This window comes from Gadus macrocephalus, chromosome 2 (genome assembly GCF_031168955.1).
Source record: "Gadus macrocephalus chromosome 2, ASM3116895v1".
Lineage (NCBI taxonomy): Eukaryota > Metazoa > Chordata > Actinopteri > Gadiformes > Gadidae > Gadus > Gadus macrocephalus.
In genome coordinates this window covers 15,655,171-15,674,361 of record NC_082383.1, presented here as the reverse complement: position 1 = coordinate 15,674,361, position 19,191 = coordinate 15,655,171, and the positions used below count along the sequence as shown (strand labels likewise).

The 19,191-nt window shown below is 41.5% G+C and overlaps 1 protein-coding gene and 1 long non-coding RNA gene across 3 annotated transcripts in view; both read right to left on the bottom strand.

Annotated features, from left to right (window-relative positions):
• Window positions 1-19,191, bottom strand: part of LOC132473226 (uncharacterized) — a 110,583-nt gene that overhangs the window by 65,158 nt on the left and 26,234 nt on the right. The window lies entirely within an intron of this gene.
• st8sia6 (ST8 alpha-N-acetyl-neuraminide alpha-2,8-sialyltransferase 6) overlaps window positions 1-19,191 on the bottom strand; it is a 35,079-nt gene that overhangs the window by 2,425 nt on the left and 13,463 nt on the right. For both annotated transcript variants that reach the window (XM_060073063.1, XM_060073055.1), the window contains exon 4: window positions 1,794-1,938. In XM_060073063.1, the coding sequence (XP_059929046.1) occupies window positions 1,794-1,938 (145 nt within the window). The remainder of the gene's footprint in view (window positions 1-1,793; window positions 1,939-19,191) is intronic.

The window sequence follows — 19,191 nt, the reverse complement described above, 5'->3', positions numbered from 1 at the left end:
AAAGAATTAGTCAATCTTTTGGCTTAGTAGCTCAGTAGTACAACATTTCAAGGCAGCTCAAGAGGTCCCCAGTTCAACTCTGGGTTCGCCATACAAATTATGTCCACGAAAGTAACATCTCGGGTTGTATTATAAACTATATCTATCCATCTAACGTCTAAAGTCTAACCAATAACAACGTTTATTTAGGCATATAGGAATTCAATGAATTGCAAAGGGTTTGTAGCTCAGTGCCATAGGATTTCGCTGCAGAATAAGAGTTCCCCAGTTCAAATCTGGCTGCCCCCTAAAAGCAATGTCCTAGAAATGATCCTCTAGGGATGAATTATCAATCTAACTTGAAAGTCTAAGTAATGGACGATATGAATCTACCGGTCATCCAACTAGCCGAAAGGCTAGTGAACGCTATTAACCAACAAGCCAACCCGCTGGTGACCAACAAAAAAATGTTATAACTCTCCATTGGAGATTCCAACAAGCACAGAGCAACAGTCTTAGAGAGAGCTCACTACTGTATGTTCTTGCCTTGGAAACAATGCCGAAATTAGGCGGGGGGTCTATCCTGATTGTTCTATTGGACAAAATCAGAAAACAAACACAGGCTCCCCCGTTACCGAAGGCATGTATGAAGTCCTGATGGTTTAAGCTCAGAAAGTGAGGAAGACGTTCCTCCGACCAAGGCCTCAGGCACGGGCCGATCAAAGCTGAGGGAAAATACGGCCCCTAGGGCTGCAATCGCTGTACCCTTGAGACATTGCTTCAAGAATGCTTCAGGAATCAGAAAGCCCTTGATTCCGAGCCCTCCACTTCCAAGAGAGGGTGTCGGATCAAAGGCCCTGGAGTTACCAGGCCGTTCTATATTAATGGAACCAGAGGCCTTCTCCACACAGGGAGATATGTCCTTGTGTTTCCACCGAGACATCTGGAAAGGCGGAAAACACGTCAGAGCCCAGAAACTGAAGATTCTACGTGTGTAGATACATGAACGTGATGCGTCCTGTGTTGGCGCACAGGTTTGTTTGTGGTCAATGTTTGCCTTTGAACGTTCATGTTCAAGTTGATGTGCTAGTCTCTCGCAAGATGATTCCTTTATGAATGTTCAGCCTGCCAAATGTTTTCCTTTCAGTTCATGCTTTTGAGTTAAATGTTCATGTTCAATTTCAAAAAAGTTTTGATTGAATTCCATGTGTAATCTAGGAAGCCCTTGTATGGACTGTACTTTGCCAAGCCAGAAAATGTACAAATACCCTGTGTGTGAGAGAAACAATTAGACCAAATTTCTGGCAAGTTATTTCCACCTAAGGTAATATAAGAACAGTGCTCTCCTTCTTCTACATTGATGCTATGGGCTTTGGTGAATCTTACATGGAGAAAGATTACCTAATTTATGAACACACCCGTTTAATGTGGATTCATTAGGTTTCCTCTAAAAAGGTAACTCTATGAACAAATAATCTTAGAAGTTCCCATTTACAAAGGATTAACCATCCATGGGGTAAAGGAGTCTAACTAATAGACATATCCATTTCATGGGGATCCATTGTGTTTGTTTAGAAGGGATATCTCTTATATAAAGCTATAGATAAAACACTATAAAGCCTTATGCATTGAAGGATTTGATTCTTCCTTATACCCAGGTGTCGCACCGACACAAAGTGGGGCAATAGGTCACGACAAATGACATTTCCTTTAATGACATGAATACATGACTTGCTATAAAAGTCTTCACTTAAAGTATTCAGGGATATATAGCCAATCAGTATATATAAACAACAAACGCCATAAGTACTTACCTTTGCAAAGGTGTGGAAAAAGGCTGATGTCACTGTCAATGGTTTTCTCTTCTCGCCATCATATACAATCTGGGCACCCACCGGGGTATTATCTTGTGAGACAAGGGCCTTGTTAAAACCATGGCATGTGCGTCTCAGCAGATCTCTGAGGATATGAAAACCAACAAACAAAATTGAGCTTCACTGTATACAGTAGAGCATCCATTCAAATGTATACACAAATAAGGGTGTCAACTGCTGTCAAGCTGGACAGATAGAATTGTACATATTTGTTATGCCCATTTCACTCAATTAAATCAATTGATGACAAACGTCTCCAGAACAAACTACATATTTCTTCATGTTCTCTTCAAGTATTTTACGTGCGCAGAGGGCTGCTCTGTCCAGGTGGTTCCCTCACTAATGGCAACAGCACTCAGTGACTGTTTTAAATTGAGAGTGGTTGAAAAGGTCCACAGTGTCTGGACCTGGACCACACTGTCTACAGTTGGTCCTCTTTGAATTTATAGAACAGAGAAACTGTTCCTTGAAAGGTTGATTGTGAATGTACTTTTCATTACAAAAACAAATACGTTTTTTGCTGCTTTTTCCACATCTGGATATAATATGCCATCACTTTCTTGATAAATGATACACTATGAACAAAACACAGCCAATATCTAAATAATCTCCAATAAAAACTAAGTTCAGCCAAGGGAAGACATAGGCATGAACACATTAAATTAAAACATTTCCCGTGCTGTATCCTGCCAAGTTGTGACACACAAATGTAAATCCGATTGAAACAATAATCCATGCATGGTTAAGTCCATTTCATTATACAGGCACATTTCACTATTCCTGTTATACACTACACAACCTGTAGAAGCACTGCAGCTTATGCTTTGTGAGCTACAGTCAGGGAATTGCAATGGAGGGAAATTCCAACACGTGTAAATGGACAAAGGGAGGTAGGTGTGTTTTGTTCTGGTCTGGACTTCTCAAACCCATTTTATTTCATTAAGGGTAAGTTTATTGTTGTGTGATATTTCCTTTTTGGATCATACCTCCTTTGAGAGTTTTTGTGCGGGTCTTTTTCGGCCATATTTTAGAATTTTTGGAAAGGCTTTATTTTTGCAATCTTATTTGGACTGGATTTTGTGAAGGGCCTTGACTGATCTTTACGGTTAGTGCCATTTTGCCATACTGTAATTTAGACTCAGATTTAGATATTATATTATTTAGATGAATATTTTGTGATTGTTTATTATATTGATTGACTAATTGTTTTGCATAGTTTTGCCTTTAAGTTTAATAACTGTTAGGTGTACTTGCTTTCATTGCTTAGAATTATTAGAGATGCATAGGATATATTCAACCCGGTATCACGCGATTGCGTGCTCATGCGCACGAACGTTAATCTATTGAAGCGTGTTCCATAGCACGATAGTCCGACTTTTTGCGTGCTACACAGAACGAAATGTGAACCAATGCATTCTGAATGGGAGTGTTCTCAGACAATTAACGTGCTCCACAAAACGGTACGAGAGAGAGAGAGAGAAAGAGAGAGAGGGAGGGACAGAGAGAGAGAGAGAGAGCGAGGGGAGCGAGAGGCTTCAGAAACAACCCTGTCTCGTCAAAATTACGTTCCCATAGAACTATTCGGCATTCTCAATTACGTTTGTCATAAAACGTATTTTGTCCGCGATTACGTTTTATTGAACGTATTGCAAATACGTTCGTCCTCAGCCTATTTTTTGCCATTCATTAACCTCTAGGATTATGTTTGGTTGAAACGTATCCCAGATAGGTTAAATGTCAACGTATAGCACATTATTGTCATTAAGGCATATCTTCCTTTCAGGGAACGTTTCATTTAACGTATTTTGTCTGAAAAATGTATCTTGGCCGTGAATACGTTTTATTGAACATATCGCAAATACGTTCGTTGTCAGCCTATTGTTTTGCCATTTATTAACCTCTAGGATTAGTATCCCAGATAGGTTAAATGTCAACGTATAGCACATTATTGTCATTAAGGCATATCTCCCTTTCAGGGAACGTTTCATTTAACGTATTTTGTCTGAAAAACGTATCTTGGCTGTGGATATGTGTTATTGAACATATCGCAAATACGTTCGTTGTCAACCTATTTTTTGCCATTCATTTACCTCTAGGATTATGTTTGGTTGAAACGCATTCCAAATATGTTAAATGTCAACGTATAGCACATTATTGTCATTAAGGCATATTTCCCTTTCGGGAAACGTTTAATTTAACGTTATTTTGTCCCTGATTACGTCTTATTGAACATATTGCAAATAGGTTCGTTCTCAACATTTTTGTTGTTATTTATTTAAGCTACCTCTTGGATTACAGGCTACATTTAATTGAAACGTATCCTTAATAGGCTACGTTAAATTTCGATAACACATTATTGTCAGCATATAGGCATAGGTCTACCTCTCGGGGAAGCGTACGTTTGATTGTAATGTTAATAGTCCAACGTTATATCAACATGTCACAAGAGGAGAAATTAACTGCTGACGGGGTAACTGTAGGAGCGGGGGTTGCTTTGTTGATTTCTTTATCTAGGGCTATAGCTGTGGTCAAAGCGGGAAGTGTGCGTTGTCTGGGCGGCTGCCTGAACTGAGCTGCAGGAAATTATGTTCACACGTTTCTTCATTCATTCATGAAGGCTATACCGGTGAACGGTGACGTCAGACTCACGCCCACCTACAAACCAATCAATGTCCAGTATCAGCCTGTCCTCTCGGAAAATACGACCACGTTGGTTTGTTCCGCCACAGATTACGACCCATTGGAATTTATCCAAAACGAGCGAACGAGGCCCTCTACATGTGCGGGCAACCCTTTCTCATCAAAATTACGTTCCCAGAGAACTATTCGGCATTCTCAATTACGTTTGTCTAAAAAACGTATTTTGTCCGTGATTACGTTTTCTTGAACATATTGTAATGACCTCGCAGGTGACATAACGATGTCGAGTCATTAGTAATTGAAGGAACTTTTAATGGACCAAAACCAGGTCACTGAAACCCGTAACCAACGGCAGAAATCCCACCCAAAACAAACCCCGGTTACCCCGGCAACCCCCAACACGGTCTCACTCATGTGCAGGCCCCCACCCTCGTGTTCTTCCAAGGCCCTCCCCCAGCTGACCTAATGATTCGCCCTCACACTGATTGACAAGAAGAACATTACAATACATGCACACAGAACAACTGGCATAACGGACAACGAAATACAATGCAACACATAACACAAAAACAATTTAATTGTCCCAGGGTCGCTACAATATCGTAAATACGAATTCGTTCTCAGCCTATTTTTGCCATTTATTTACCGTGTTACTATGGCAGAATAAAGAATAAATTCATGCATTATCATTCAACTTGAACATGTGTTTTTACAGTATAGAGTGGTGGAGAGGGATGACGTATGTTGGCAAACCCGGAAGTGAGCGTCGCCCTCGGTTCCCTTGACAAAAAGCCAACGGGTTTTCCATTGGATTTTGGATTATTGCAGAAAAATCCTCAACTCCTCAAAAACGGAAAATAAATAAATCAATAAAAATAACCGTGCTCCAAAGAACGAAGTGTAAACCAATGCATTCTGAATGGGAGTGTTTCTCCGATTCAACGAAATGTAAACCCATGCAAATAAAGACTTCATGGTCATAATAATAATTTAAATATCATTAATCTACTACTGAGTGTGTAGGGAGGTATTCTATTTTTTTCAACGGGGCTGAATCCAGTCACTTGACCGTCATGGTTGCTATGGTGGTTGCTATCGACCGCCCCCTCTAATAACTCTAAAAACCATGCGGCAAAGGAGGTGCCGTCAATTGGGTTGTTTTTGTCGTAAACTAGGGTCCGATGGTTGAAAAATAGACAGTTATTCCAAGGTATCCTTAAAAGGCAGCTTGGATGTGTTTATTTTCTGCAGTTTAGACTTCTTCTATAACTTTTTTTTGAAAGCAAAACACCAAGCTCATTGATTTAACGAGGGAGGGTTATTTGAAACAATTTATTCAATAAATATTTGTGAGAGGTCATTCCTTCTCCTGATTTTACTTCCTATTTATGTCTAGGGTAAACCCCTACTGTCCACAAGCATCCCCCCCCTCCCCATATGGATTTGGAGAATTGTTGCCACGTCCCAGTGGTGGAGGTATATATATGAAAGAGGGCATTCAATTATAGCCTACTACAATGATCAATTAGGAGGCCGAAGCCCTAAAGGAAGTGATGCAATAGGTGACTGAGTCGACAACATTTAAGTAAGCTGTATAGCGTCTCTTATATATCAAAGGGGGTCTCAAAGGACGCATACGCTTCAACCTGTGGCTCCAGCACTACAGGAAATGACTCAGCAAGTGCTCCATCTCGTTGCAACTCACCCAGCGGCTCGCTTGCAAGATTTTGGCCTGAAGTTCTTCCCAGACCTACACCCTAGCCATCCAACATGCATATCTGAGAATCAGGCCTCTCTTTAATAATGACAAAAAGTTATGAGAGAAACACACATTAACTTTTTTTTTTTGTTATCTAATAAGCGGCGTGGTGCCGGCTCCTTTTGACCTTTTGACCCCCGACTTCAAAAACGTGGCCACAGGCCAGCTGTGTCTACACACCTTTAGCCACGAATGTACACCTCCATCCCACAAAAAATGGGGACTAGAAACTAACCTCTGTCTTATGTACATTTACTGTACTGTTGGAGGTCACGCCCCTTTGCCGACCTTTTCGGACCCCGAGGGCAGGAAGGGGGGGCCTGCCCTCGGGGTCTGACCGGGCCAAGTTTCGGGCAGGAAGGGCCCCCCCTTCCTGCCCTCGGGGTCCGACCGGGCCAAGTTTCGGTGCGGAAGTCCCAGTTAGGCCCTAGAATAAGGTATTAAAATTTCAGGGCGGTAGGACCTTCCTATCTCAAAAACTGTTTTTCCACCACATTCTGAACCATTAGGTCTTGCAGGCTACACTTCTGAGGGGCTTTGTCCAAATGACACTCCATTTGGGAAAACTTTTTTTCTCTAAGGGCTAGAACTCCAAATCTCGGATATGTCGTTCACGGGGCCCCGGGAAATGTGTGTAAACATTTTAGCATCCCTAGCTATCTGGAAAAGGCTTGAAAAGGGGCGTGACCTCCAACAGTACAGTCAATGTACATAAGACAGAGGTTAGTTTCTAGGCCCCATTTTTTGCGGGATGGAGGTGTACATTTGTGGCTTAATGTGTGTAGACAGCGCTGACCTGTGGCCACCTCTTTGAAGTCTGGGGTCAAAAGGTCAAAAAGGAGCCGGCACCACGCCGCTTATGAGATAACAAAAAGTGAATCTGTATTTCTCTCATTACATTTTGTCATTATTGAAGAGAGGCCTGATTCTCAGATATGCATATTGGACTGTTAAGGGTATAGGTCTGGGAAGAACTTCAGGCCAAAATCTTGCAAGCGAGCCGCTGGGTGCAGGTGCAACGAGATGGAGCACTTGCTGAGCCTGGACTTTCATAATCTTCGCTCTGTGAATGTAAAGGATGTTTGGTCGGATGTTACGACGAAGAATCATAATGTGAATGGGAATATTCTATAAATCTCTTGATATCATCTTTCGTCTCAACACTTCTGCTGCAGCCACTTAAAGTCTCACTCCGAGAACCTTCAAATATGAATCAATCCATTAGAAGTATGAAAATATCTTCCCGGTGGTGCAACAGAGCAAACAAGGTGTCCTTTGACATCTACGTTTCGAGACGATTGCAACAGTGCCACACATGATCATATTTGAATATGTTTCGGGGTAGTAATTAGCTGTTGATTTTGGAGGCCTTTATCAATAATGACCAGCTATAGATTTGCTTCCCGATGGAGATTTTTGACAAATTACATGTTAATTAGCATCTACACGTTAAGCTGAGTCCAATGAGATCAAGCTCGGCCTCTTGCTACACCGAGATCATGTCCTAGACCTAGGTGTACCATGTAAAATACATGTTACCATTAGCTAGAGTGTCGTTCTTGGTGTCATTGGACTCAGCTCAACGTGTAGATGCTAAATAACATGTCATTTGTGACTAATCTTTATCGGGAAGCAAATCAATAGCTGCTCAGTATTGATTAAGGCCTCCAATTCGACAGCTAATTACTACCATTAAACATGTTCGAATATGCTCATGTGTGGCACCGTTGCAATCGCCTGGAAGCGTAGATGTTGAAGGACACCTTGTTCGTCCTCTTACGCCACCGTGAAGATATTTACATGCTTCTGATTGACTAATGAATTGATTCAGCTATTCCCCCAGAGGTCAAAAGGTCAAAAGGAGACGGCACCACGCCGGGGTGGATCCAGATCTCGGGCAACAGCGCAGGGTTGCCAGGTCCTGCAAAAAACGTGCCCCCCACATACCGTTCAAAATCCACCCAAAATGTCCTAGAAGCATCCCAAATAAAAAATGATATTATTGGCCATTTTGGCCAACGTTTTGAAAGTAATAATATTTGAGGGAATATTTTTTTGTTGCTGTTTTAGCAGCGAAATGCACCGTGTGCGTGTGTGTGTGTGTGTGTGTGTGTGTGTGTGTGTGTGTGTGTGTGTGTCTGTGTCTGTGTGTCTGTGCGTGCGTGTGTGTGCTTGTGTGTGCTTGTGTGTCTGTGCGTGTGCGTGCGTGTGTGTGTGTGTATAACACGCTATTTTATGTTGAAATGCGACGTAATCCAGTGTTCACGAAACGTACACTGTCAACGTAGGTATGCTTTTGGCGACTGGGCAGATATACGTGTTTCTAACAAGATGATATCATTAAAAGTTACATAAAGTAACAGTTTAATAACACAAACGCAGGAAGCACGTGAGCTGCTAGTTTAGCGAAAGCAACCTGACGTCGTTGAAACATGCGAGCGAGCCGATCAAATCCTAATAACTATAAAACTAAAGATCAGACACAATCACTGACTGAAGATTATGCAAGTAAAAAGTATATTTCTCGCTAGAAATGTTATTAGAAACACGTTTAACGGTGAATCGGTCCTAAAATATTGCATTTCCCATTCAGATAATAAAGATTAATAAAGATCATACACATTCACTGACTGAAGATTATGTAAGGAAAATGTACATTTCTCGCTAGAAATGTCATTAGAAACGCGTTTAATGGTGTATCTGTCCTAAAATATTGCATTTCCCATTCAGATAATAAAGATTAATATGAGCTACGCCGTGTTCCGGAGCCGCGGGGGATTCTGGGAATTGGGGTTCTCAGTTGACAAATGGGGCTTTTGTTAACTTGTTTTGTTGTTAGGATTAAGTGGGGTTAATGGGTTCGGGATGTTATGTGGTTGCGTGTTGTTCTATTAACATTGTTCGTGTGTTCATTATTGTCGACACCGTCACCGAGAGTGACGTGACCATCGTTTCGTGCAGCTGTTCCGTGTTGAAGTCTCGTTCAATAAAAACCAACTCTCGTTGTCGACCGTTCAATAAAAACCAACTCTCGTTGTCGAGCGTGCCCCCCCCCTACAAACGTGTCTCCCCCCCCCTCAACAAACGTGTGTCCCCCCCCCCCCCCCCCTTCAACTAACGTGTCCCCCCCCCCACCCCACCCCTACAATCGTGTGTCGTCCCCCCCCCCCCTCAACAAACGTGTCTCCCCCCCCCCCCCCCTCCCCGGTCAACAACAGTCTCCCCCCCCCCCCCCCTAAACAATCGTGTCCACAATTTGCCGCGAAACCCGTGAAACCCAAACCCCGAAACCCGCCTCCACAGCGGCACACGTGGATACTGTAGGTATAACACGCTATTTTTTACGTTTAAATGCTACGTATCCAGTGTTCATGGAAACGTACACCGTGGATGTATTTTCTTGGCGACTGGGTTGGTCCTTTGAGACCCCCTTTGATATATAAGAGACGTGTGCATGTATTCTGTGTGCATGTATTGTAATGTTCTTCTTGTCAATCAGTGTGGGGGCGAATCATTAGGTCAGCTGGGGGAGGGCCTTGGAAGAACACGAGGGTGGGGGCCTGCACGTGAGTGAGACCGTGTTGGGGGTTGCCGGGGTAACCGGGGTTTGTTTTGGGTGGGATTTCTGCCGTTGGTTACGGGTTTCAGTGACCTGGTTTTGGTCCATTAAAAGTTCCTTCAATTACTAATGACTCGACAACGTTATGTCACCGGCGAGGTCATTACAATATGTTCAATAAAACGTAATCACGGACAAAATACGTTTTTTAGACAAACGTAATTGAGAATGCCGAATAGTTCTCTGGGAACGTAATTTTGATGAGAAAGGGTTGCCCGCACATGTAGAGGGCCTTGTTCGCTCGTTTTGGATAAATTCCAATGGGTCGTAATCTGTGGCGGAACAAACCACCTACGTGGTCGTATTTTCCGAGAGGACAGGCTGATACTGGACATTGATTGGTTTGTAGGTGGGCGTGAGTCTGACGTCACCGTTCACCGGTATAGCCTTCTTGAATGAATGAAGAAACGTGTGAACATAATTTCCTGCAGCTCAGTTCAGGCAGCCGCCCAGACAACGCACACTTCCCGCTTTGACCACAGCTATAGCCCTAGATAAAGAAATCAACAAAGCAACCCCCGCTCCTACAGTTACCCCGTCAGCAGCTAATTTCTCTTCTTGTGACATGTTGATATAACGTTGGACTATTAACATTAGAATCAAACGTACGCTTCCCCGAGAGGTAGACCTATGCCTATATGCTGACAATAATGTGTTATCGAAATTTAACGTAGCCTATTAAGGATACGTTTCAATTAAATGTAGCCTGTAATCCAAGAGGTAGCTTAAATAAATAACAACAAAAATGTTGAGAACGAACCTATTTGCAATATGTTCAATAAGACGTAATCAGGGACAAAATAACGTTAAATTAAACATTTCCCGAAAGGGAAATATGCCTTAATGACAATAATGTGCTATACGTTGACATTTAACATATTTGGAATACGTTTCAACCAAACATAATCCTAGAGGTAAATTAATGGCAAAAAATAGGTTGACAACGAACGTATTTGCGATATGTTCAATAACACGTATCCACAGCCAAGATACGTTTTTCAGACAAAATACGTTAAATGAAACGTTCCCTGAAAGGGAGATATGCCTTAATGACAATAATGTGCTATACGTTGACATTTAACCTATCTGGGATACGTTTCAACCAAACATAATCCTAGAGGTTAATAAATGGCAAAAAATAGGCTGAGGACGAACGTATTTGCAATACGTTCAATAAAACGTAATCGCGGACAAAATACGTTTTATGACAAACGTAATTGAGAATGCCGAATAGTTCTCTGGGAACGTAATTTTGACGAGACAGGGTTGTCAGAAAGGGTGTGCGCAGATAGTACAGTGCACCCTAGTTATGTTTATGCCAAAACCACAAATGCTATATATATATATATATATTGCCTAATTATATATATTGCCTATATATATATATTGCCTATATATATAATTAGGCTATAATTATATTATTTAGCGTGTAATGAGACAATCTATAGCCAAATTGTCGAAGATGCCCGAGAATCTCCAGGGATATCAGCATGGGAAATCGGCGCATCAGACCCATGAACCTATAAAGAAAGACGTCATCTCAAGCGGGAGAGAACGTTTGCGGTGCTGGTTTGTGTCACGTAAGTACAGGGCTCTCATGTCTCATGCATTCGGCGTGAGACACACGCAATTCAACCCATGCACACGCTCGAACCTGGTCTCACGAAAATACTTGACACTGTCACGTTATTTAATCTATTGAAACGTGATCAGGGACACGTAGGCCTATTTTCTAAATTTTGTATTTCAATTGGAAGTAGGCTATTTGTCGTGTCACTAAGCACGACTTCCAAACTAAGGTTCTGTCCGGGAGCGTTCTCCCTAATGTCCCTTATGGAGCTCCGTACAGATCAATCATGGTTGAAAAATTTCTGTGATAACTAACAAATGACAGCTTTTGGCCACCAGTTTCTACCTAAAATTGTCTGTGATAACTAACAAATGACAGCTTTTGGCCACCCGTTTCTACTTTCACCTTTGATACTGAGAAATTGTGACAATATGTAACAGAGTTAAAAAAAGAAAGTTGGAAATTTGAATTCTCACAAAATGATAATATTAACATGCCATTGTTATTTTACATGTTAATATGTTGTACCGCATTCAATGTTAATATGAGGCTGCGTGACTGCATGTCTTTTATTTTCACGCTTTTTGGGCGTTAGCGCTACCCGCAGTTCCTTAGAACTAGGGAAACCCTGTTGGCGGTAAGCAGGTTCTACGGAGCGCTCTGTATATAATTTGATATTTCAATAAATTAGCATGTTTTATTTGCACATTTTGATTGAATATTATGTATATAGCGTTTTTAAGTTAAGTATGGTGTTAACAGGCTTTATGATTTACTTTTGGCGGCAAACACATGCTGTATGTCTGTGATGGAGAGCATTGTTCTCCTTTGGTTTTTGCTATTCTAGATTCACGCAGTCACATTGGAATTTGTTATATTGTGAATGCAGGTACGTGATAATTTCCTAATGTAAATAGCTTGAGAATGTTGTTGATGTAATGTGTATGTATGTAGGTGAAATGACTGCGTCATCCAGTGTGTTGACCCGTTCCTGAGAACTAGGGAAACCCTGTTGGCGATTCACGCAGTCACATTGGAATTTTTTATATTGTGAATGCAGGATTAAATGTTACGGAGGAATCCCGGTCTCTGAATCTTTATTCATGGATGCCTGGAAATGAGGGTAGTTACAAATACAGATACATTAAATGCAGGTGCGCTGCTCTGTAGGCAAACCGCGAAGGAAAAAAGGGTAGCTGCGTCATCTGTTCTTTTTAGAATTGTATGCCTTGATGTTTATTTTATCTAGCCATCTATTCTCTTGCTTTTGGCTATGTGAATGAACGTCCGCGTCGATGCCTCGCAAGTCCAGTGTCGCGAGCGGACGTTGCCATGACATTTAGAAATCATACCGTATTTAATGGGTTATCATTAATATTGATGTGTAGGGGTTGTTTATAACTCGTGAATAATATTGTTTAGACCACGGCCTGGGGGAATACTCGTATTCTGATTGGCTGCAGTGCGTGCATTAACTCCTGATATAGCCCTACAGACACCTGCTAAGTAGTTCCAGTCAGTGTTTAGATTCTCTGCCCGAGCCCGACGCGGGCCGGGTCGGGCCGATATTTCCCACCACTATACTCGGGCCGGGCCTTTGATCAAGCGTTTTTATTTTTATTTTATCATTGGTTTATTGGCCTAATCTGAGGAGAATTCTATGCCATACACAGAAATATTATAGGCCTTTATTACACGGGTCTTCTCAATGCCGTGGAACGCTCCGTTCACTTGCATGGGTAGTAGTCCGGTGACTTGTCTACCCCAGCGTCTTCCGTTGCTAAGCGACGTCACCGTCTTTGCGGACAAATTATTTCTCTGCTGATCAACACTACGAATGGCCAAAAGACTTGTATCCCCCCCCCCCCCCCTTAAATAAATACTATGGCAGAATTATTATTATTATTATTATTATTATTATTATTCTCATTCAACTTGAACATGTGTTTTTACAGTAGAGTGGTGGAGGGATGACGTATGTTGGCCAACCCGGAAGTGAGCGTCGCCCTGGATTCCCTCAGCAAAAAGCCAACGGGTTTTGCCATTGGATTTTGGATTATTGCAGAAACATTTGCATCTTTGAAGCACCTCCTCAAAAACTGAAAATAAATAAATAAATAAAAATAACCGTTCTCCAAAGAACGAAATGTAAACCAATGCATTCTGAATGTGAGTGTTTCTCCGATTTTTCCATGCTACACAGAACGAAATGTAAACCCATGCAAATAAAGACTTCATGGTCATAATAATTTAAATATCATGTCCTGAGTGTGTAGGGTGGTATTCTATATTTTTTTCAACGGGGCTGCATCCAGTCACTTGACCGTTATGGATGCTATGGTGGTTGCTATCGACCGCCCCCTCTAATGCTTACAAGGCTCTAAAAACCACGCGGCAAAGGAGCTGCCGTCAATTGTGTTGTTTTTGTCATAAACTTGGGTCCGATGGTTATAAAATAGACAGATATTCCAAGGTATCCTTAAAAGGCAGCTTGGATGTTTTTATTTTCTGCAGTTTAGACTTCTACTATAACCTATTTTTGAAAGCAAAACACCAAGCTCATTGATTTAACGAGGCAGGGTTATTTGAAACAATTTATTAAATAAATATTTGTGAGATGTCATTACTTCTCCTGAGTTTGCTTCCTATTTATGTCGAGTATACACCCCTACTGTCACAAATTACATGTTATTTAGCATCTACACGTTAAGCTGAGTCCAATGAGATCAAGCTTGCCCTCTTGCTACACCGAGATCATGTCCTAGACCATAGGTGTACCATGTAAAATACATGTTACCATTTGCTAGAGTGTCATGCTTGGTGTCATTGGACTCAACGTGTAGATGATAAATAACATGTCATTTGTCACAAATTTCTATCGAGAAGCAAATCAATAGCTGCTCATTATTGATTAAGGCCCCCAATTTCGACAGCTAATTACTACCATTACACATGTTCGAATATGCTCATGTGTGGCACCGTTGCAATCGCCTGGAAGCGTAGATGTTGAAGGACACCTTGTTCGCCCTCTTACGCCACCGGGAAGATATTTACATACTTCTGATTGACTAATGAATTGATTCAGCTATTCCCCCAGAAGTCTGGGGTCAAAAGGTCAAAAAGGAGCCGGCACCACGCCGCTTATGAGACAACAAAAGTTAATGTGTATTTCTCTCATAACTTTTTGTCATTATTAAAGAACTTTTCCCATGATCATGCTTTAAGATTAAATGAAATATTTCGCTGTCCGACGTGTCCGAATTCCAAGTAAATCCCATTCAATAAGTAGTAATAAATCAGTTTGGGACCCCACATACGGCCAACCAGTCTTGGACCTCAGATGAATGGGTAGTGTATGTCCCTCGGAAGATAAACAATTCTGACCCGGACCTTTGAACGCCGTTTCACTGGTATGATGAATATAGACAAGAGATCTATTTCAAATAGGGGTGATGATTGCGCCCACGGGAAGACCAAGTAGGATGAATTGAGTGGCTTCATGTTGTTTGAGCCACAAAATAGAGGAGCCTCCCAACCTAAAGACACCAACGACGGTGGAAAATTTGATTTGTCATGTTACTAAACTTATCTTTTTTCAGAAAAGTGGACGAGTGGTAAAACTAAATATAATAGAGAAATAACGTCCGACCTTTACGGATGCAAACAGTGCCAGCAGGTAAGTATGGCACTGAAACACCTGAGGGAATAGGCCCCCCTCGGTTGTGAAAAGAAAATATATATCAAGAACATCCTTGTGTCTCATCCCAATTGTTATGTTATGTATTGTTTGCGCCGTTTTTCTATCCTAAACTTTCTTTCCATGCTTTGCTTTCATGTTGTCTAGAACCTCTTGTAGACCCTTCTTCTCTCCACAGCGCTGGAGAAGCAGTTCTACGCCGTCCCGAAATTCTAAATGTGTTTGAATACGATTGTAATAGATTTACTGCTGAGTTGTATTATATGATCTGAGAGATCGTACAGATTTTTTTCAGATAAATAGCAATGTCCAAGGAGCAGTTCAGGACACTGATCCAGAGCCAGAGGACAATTCAACTCTACAGAAGTTTTTTCTTCAAACAGGTTTGATTGACAAACCACGAGTGAGTACCCTGAAACTAACATAGAAATAAATAAATCAGGCTCCTTGAGACATTGACTTTACTCTGATTTACAAATTTTGTACAAAATATATTAATATCATTCAGTTAGGTAACATTTCTTTGTTTCTTTATCAAACAGATCTGTGGTCTCCATTTACGTTGAGTTCCACATGTTTTAAAATTATTAAATAACATCAACATACTTTTAGCATTAAAGAATTCATGACGTAAAACTATAACCCAAGTGATTGTGTTTTGTTTCGTATATCCCTATCTGTTGTATCAGCTGTGTGTGTATTCCTTTATTTGTATTAATTTGTTTGTGTCTTGTTGTCTTTCCAAGAGAACGTCTGACTCCCACATAAGGAAGAGTAAAATGGGCGCCCATTCATCAAAACGGGACGCTAAGGTAGATGCATGGATTCGCACGGCAAAACAACACCCAATACCGAAACCAGCTAAACAAGACTTAACTCCAGAAATCGCGTCTAACAAACGATGCAAATGAACCCAGATTGGCCAGAAGTGTATAGAACAGCTCTGTTGAACATAACAGCAACTAGTAATGCAGAACATGTTGATAAATTAATGACTGAAATACAGTTAACAGCCGCAGAAGTAGACGCTATTAAAACAGCCCAAAACAACATAAAAGACAAAACCGTCCTCACTACACTTTGTGTATGGTGCCAACGTCAACTCGTTATAGACCTAAACAGATTGCAGAAACTAGCGCGTAAAGTAGGACTTTCCGTTAACCAAGACTGTACAGGATTGTTTCCCAAACTGCCCACAGATAACGGACTAGACGACACCGAACTCGCCGCAATAGCAATCGCAACCCGAAAATCCAAAGAATCGAATCAACTCGGTGCTTCAGGTACAGCGTCTAGCGTTGCACCAACAATACCCATTACAACCTCCTCACAGTCGTGTCAAATTGAGCAATGCCCGAAAATAACAATAGGGGACACCGCGATATTGAAACCTTGGTCACCAAGTGAAGCACAATCAATGGCCAAAGATGCTCCAGATCCCCTTCGCGCGCCAACACCTTTTTTACATTGGTTGAATCAAATGTGTACAATTTACAGTCCATTACCAGGAGACGTGTTAATCATTCTAAAATTGGCATACGGTTCAAAATGGCAGTTAGTTCGAGAATTGTTTCATGTCCCTCAAAGAGCCGAATGGGGATCAGAAGAAAGGGGAAACAACATCTCCCTAGACATTTGGTTGGACACAGTCTGTGAAAGAGTGGTAAAAGCCGAAGCATCAAGTCAAGCTGACTTTTCCATTGTTACTCAGACCATACAGAAACCAGATGAAGCCCCCGTAGAATTTTCTCAACGTTTTAGACACATATGGGAGGAAAGCGCTGGAATAACAATGGACTCAAATATGATGTTTACTGTACAAACGTTTATAAACTGCCTTAACCCACAAACTCGCTCTCTTCTCATTCTAACTGATTTGCAATGGCAGGAAAAAACACTAACTCAACTAACCACACAATTGGCTAATATGGAACGCTTAGGCATGTTTAAAGATAAAAAGAAAACTAACCAAAGTAACCATCAAGCAGGAATGTTTCTACAGCACAACTACAAAGAACGGAACAAAAGACAGTTCCAAAAACAGACCCAGGAGCACAGAGAACGTACTAATGAGAACGACCGAGACCAACACGATTTTAATTCGAAAGAAAGTCACGTTAAAGATTTTAATAAAACAGAAAACCATAACCACAGCGACTGGTATGGAAAGGACACACGTGACGAACAGATGCTATTACTGCGAAAAGATTGGTCATCGGGAGAGATATTGCAGAAAGAAACACAGCGACGAGGCCAAATCGTCGGCCCTGCCCATGGAACGAGTCCGCGGCCCTCGCACCATGAAGAACCCGCTCCAACGCCCAGGTGAGTATAATCATTACTAGGACCCCTTGGAGAAGGAAACAACGATCCAGGCAACGCTTCTTCAACTGTCTTCCACCCCCACCGAAAATCCAAAATGCTCCGTGCAGGTAGGACAAAACCATTTTGAATTTCTTGTCGATTCTGGTGCTACAGTATCAGCTATGAACAAAACTGGTATTTTACAAGAAAGTAACCAAACATTGAGAACGGTTGGTATTGCTGGCATTGCGATGAGTGAAACAATATCAAAGCCGATATCAAAGCCGACATGTGATACTATTGTATCACATGTCCCGTTGGAACAGAAGTTTTTAATCTCTCCTCTCCTGTTAATTTAATGGGACGAGATATGTTGTGTAAACTAAATGCAGTAATCTTTTGCACTCCGGATGGTTTGTTTATGCGAACACCCGATGATAAGTTGATTCAGGCTTCCCAATTGTTAACGCATACCGAAGTAACTACTGCTTACTTGTGGAGATTGTTAGGAAAACCTAGTGTTGATATCTGCAATATCGAAAACATTCAAAGTTTGTCTAAAACGTCCCCATCTCTCGCCGTTGTTCTAACGCAAATGTTGCCTTTTGAAACCTTTCATGGTAACGCTACATTGTTTAACGACGTCGTACCAATAGAATATCAACAGAAGACGTGCTTGTTTCTAAATCACACTGATGCATTTAATCCTATCACGCAACTATACATTGGTCCGGCCGGTTGTGCTGCAGTTGTGTCTCTCACAAAAGACCAATTTTCTCTCCTTCACGACGATACAGTACCACACATCATACTAGCTATTTCACCAACACATACACCCCAAGAATTAGAAAACATGATTAAAACCCTACACAACACAAAACCCATTAGTTCATCAGCGACCTCTACAGGTATACTGCACACACTACAGTCTGACGGTTGAAGACTCGATTTGAAATCCCTGTTGTTTGCGAATTCGAGTTGTACATTCGAAAAACACTCTCCAGCACCGTCTCCTGATTACAGTCCACCCCAGAGTTTATCCCAGGTACCATCTAAACTATGGGCCATGCATAAAAATCATGCAGGATTTGTTACCTCTTCACCACCTCTTGAAGTTACATTAAAGTCAGATGCTACTTTGCCTTGTATTCGACAGTATCGTTTGTCCCCCGAAGCATTAGATGGGATTCAGCGAGTAATAACTTATTTTTTATCTCAAGGTATTCTAAAGGAAACTACTAGTCCTTGTAACACACCCATATTGCCCCTCCCGAAGCCAGGGAGACCAGATGAATGGAGATTTGTACAAGATTTGAGAGCAGTTAACAATTGCGTTGTTCCTATCACACCCATAGTACCAGACACACATACAATACTGTCAACAATCCCTTCAGATTCCACACATTACACAGTAATTGATCTGTGCTCAGCGTTTTTCTCTATTCCAGTCCATCCAGACAGCCAGTACTTGTTTGCATTTACATACAAAAGGAAACAATACACATGGACCAGAATGCCACAAGGATACACTGAGAGCCCTACTATTTATGCTGCAGCAGTAAATCGTGATCTTGCTGACTTGCATTTGCTTGGTAACAGCACCCTCATCCAATATGCAGATGATCTACTTCTAGCTTCCCCTTCCAAAGATGTTTGCATTAAGGACACTCTTCTCTTACTCACACATCTAGCAAACAAAGGACACCGTGCAAGCCTCTCCAAAATGCAGTACTGTCAAGAACGTGTACA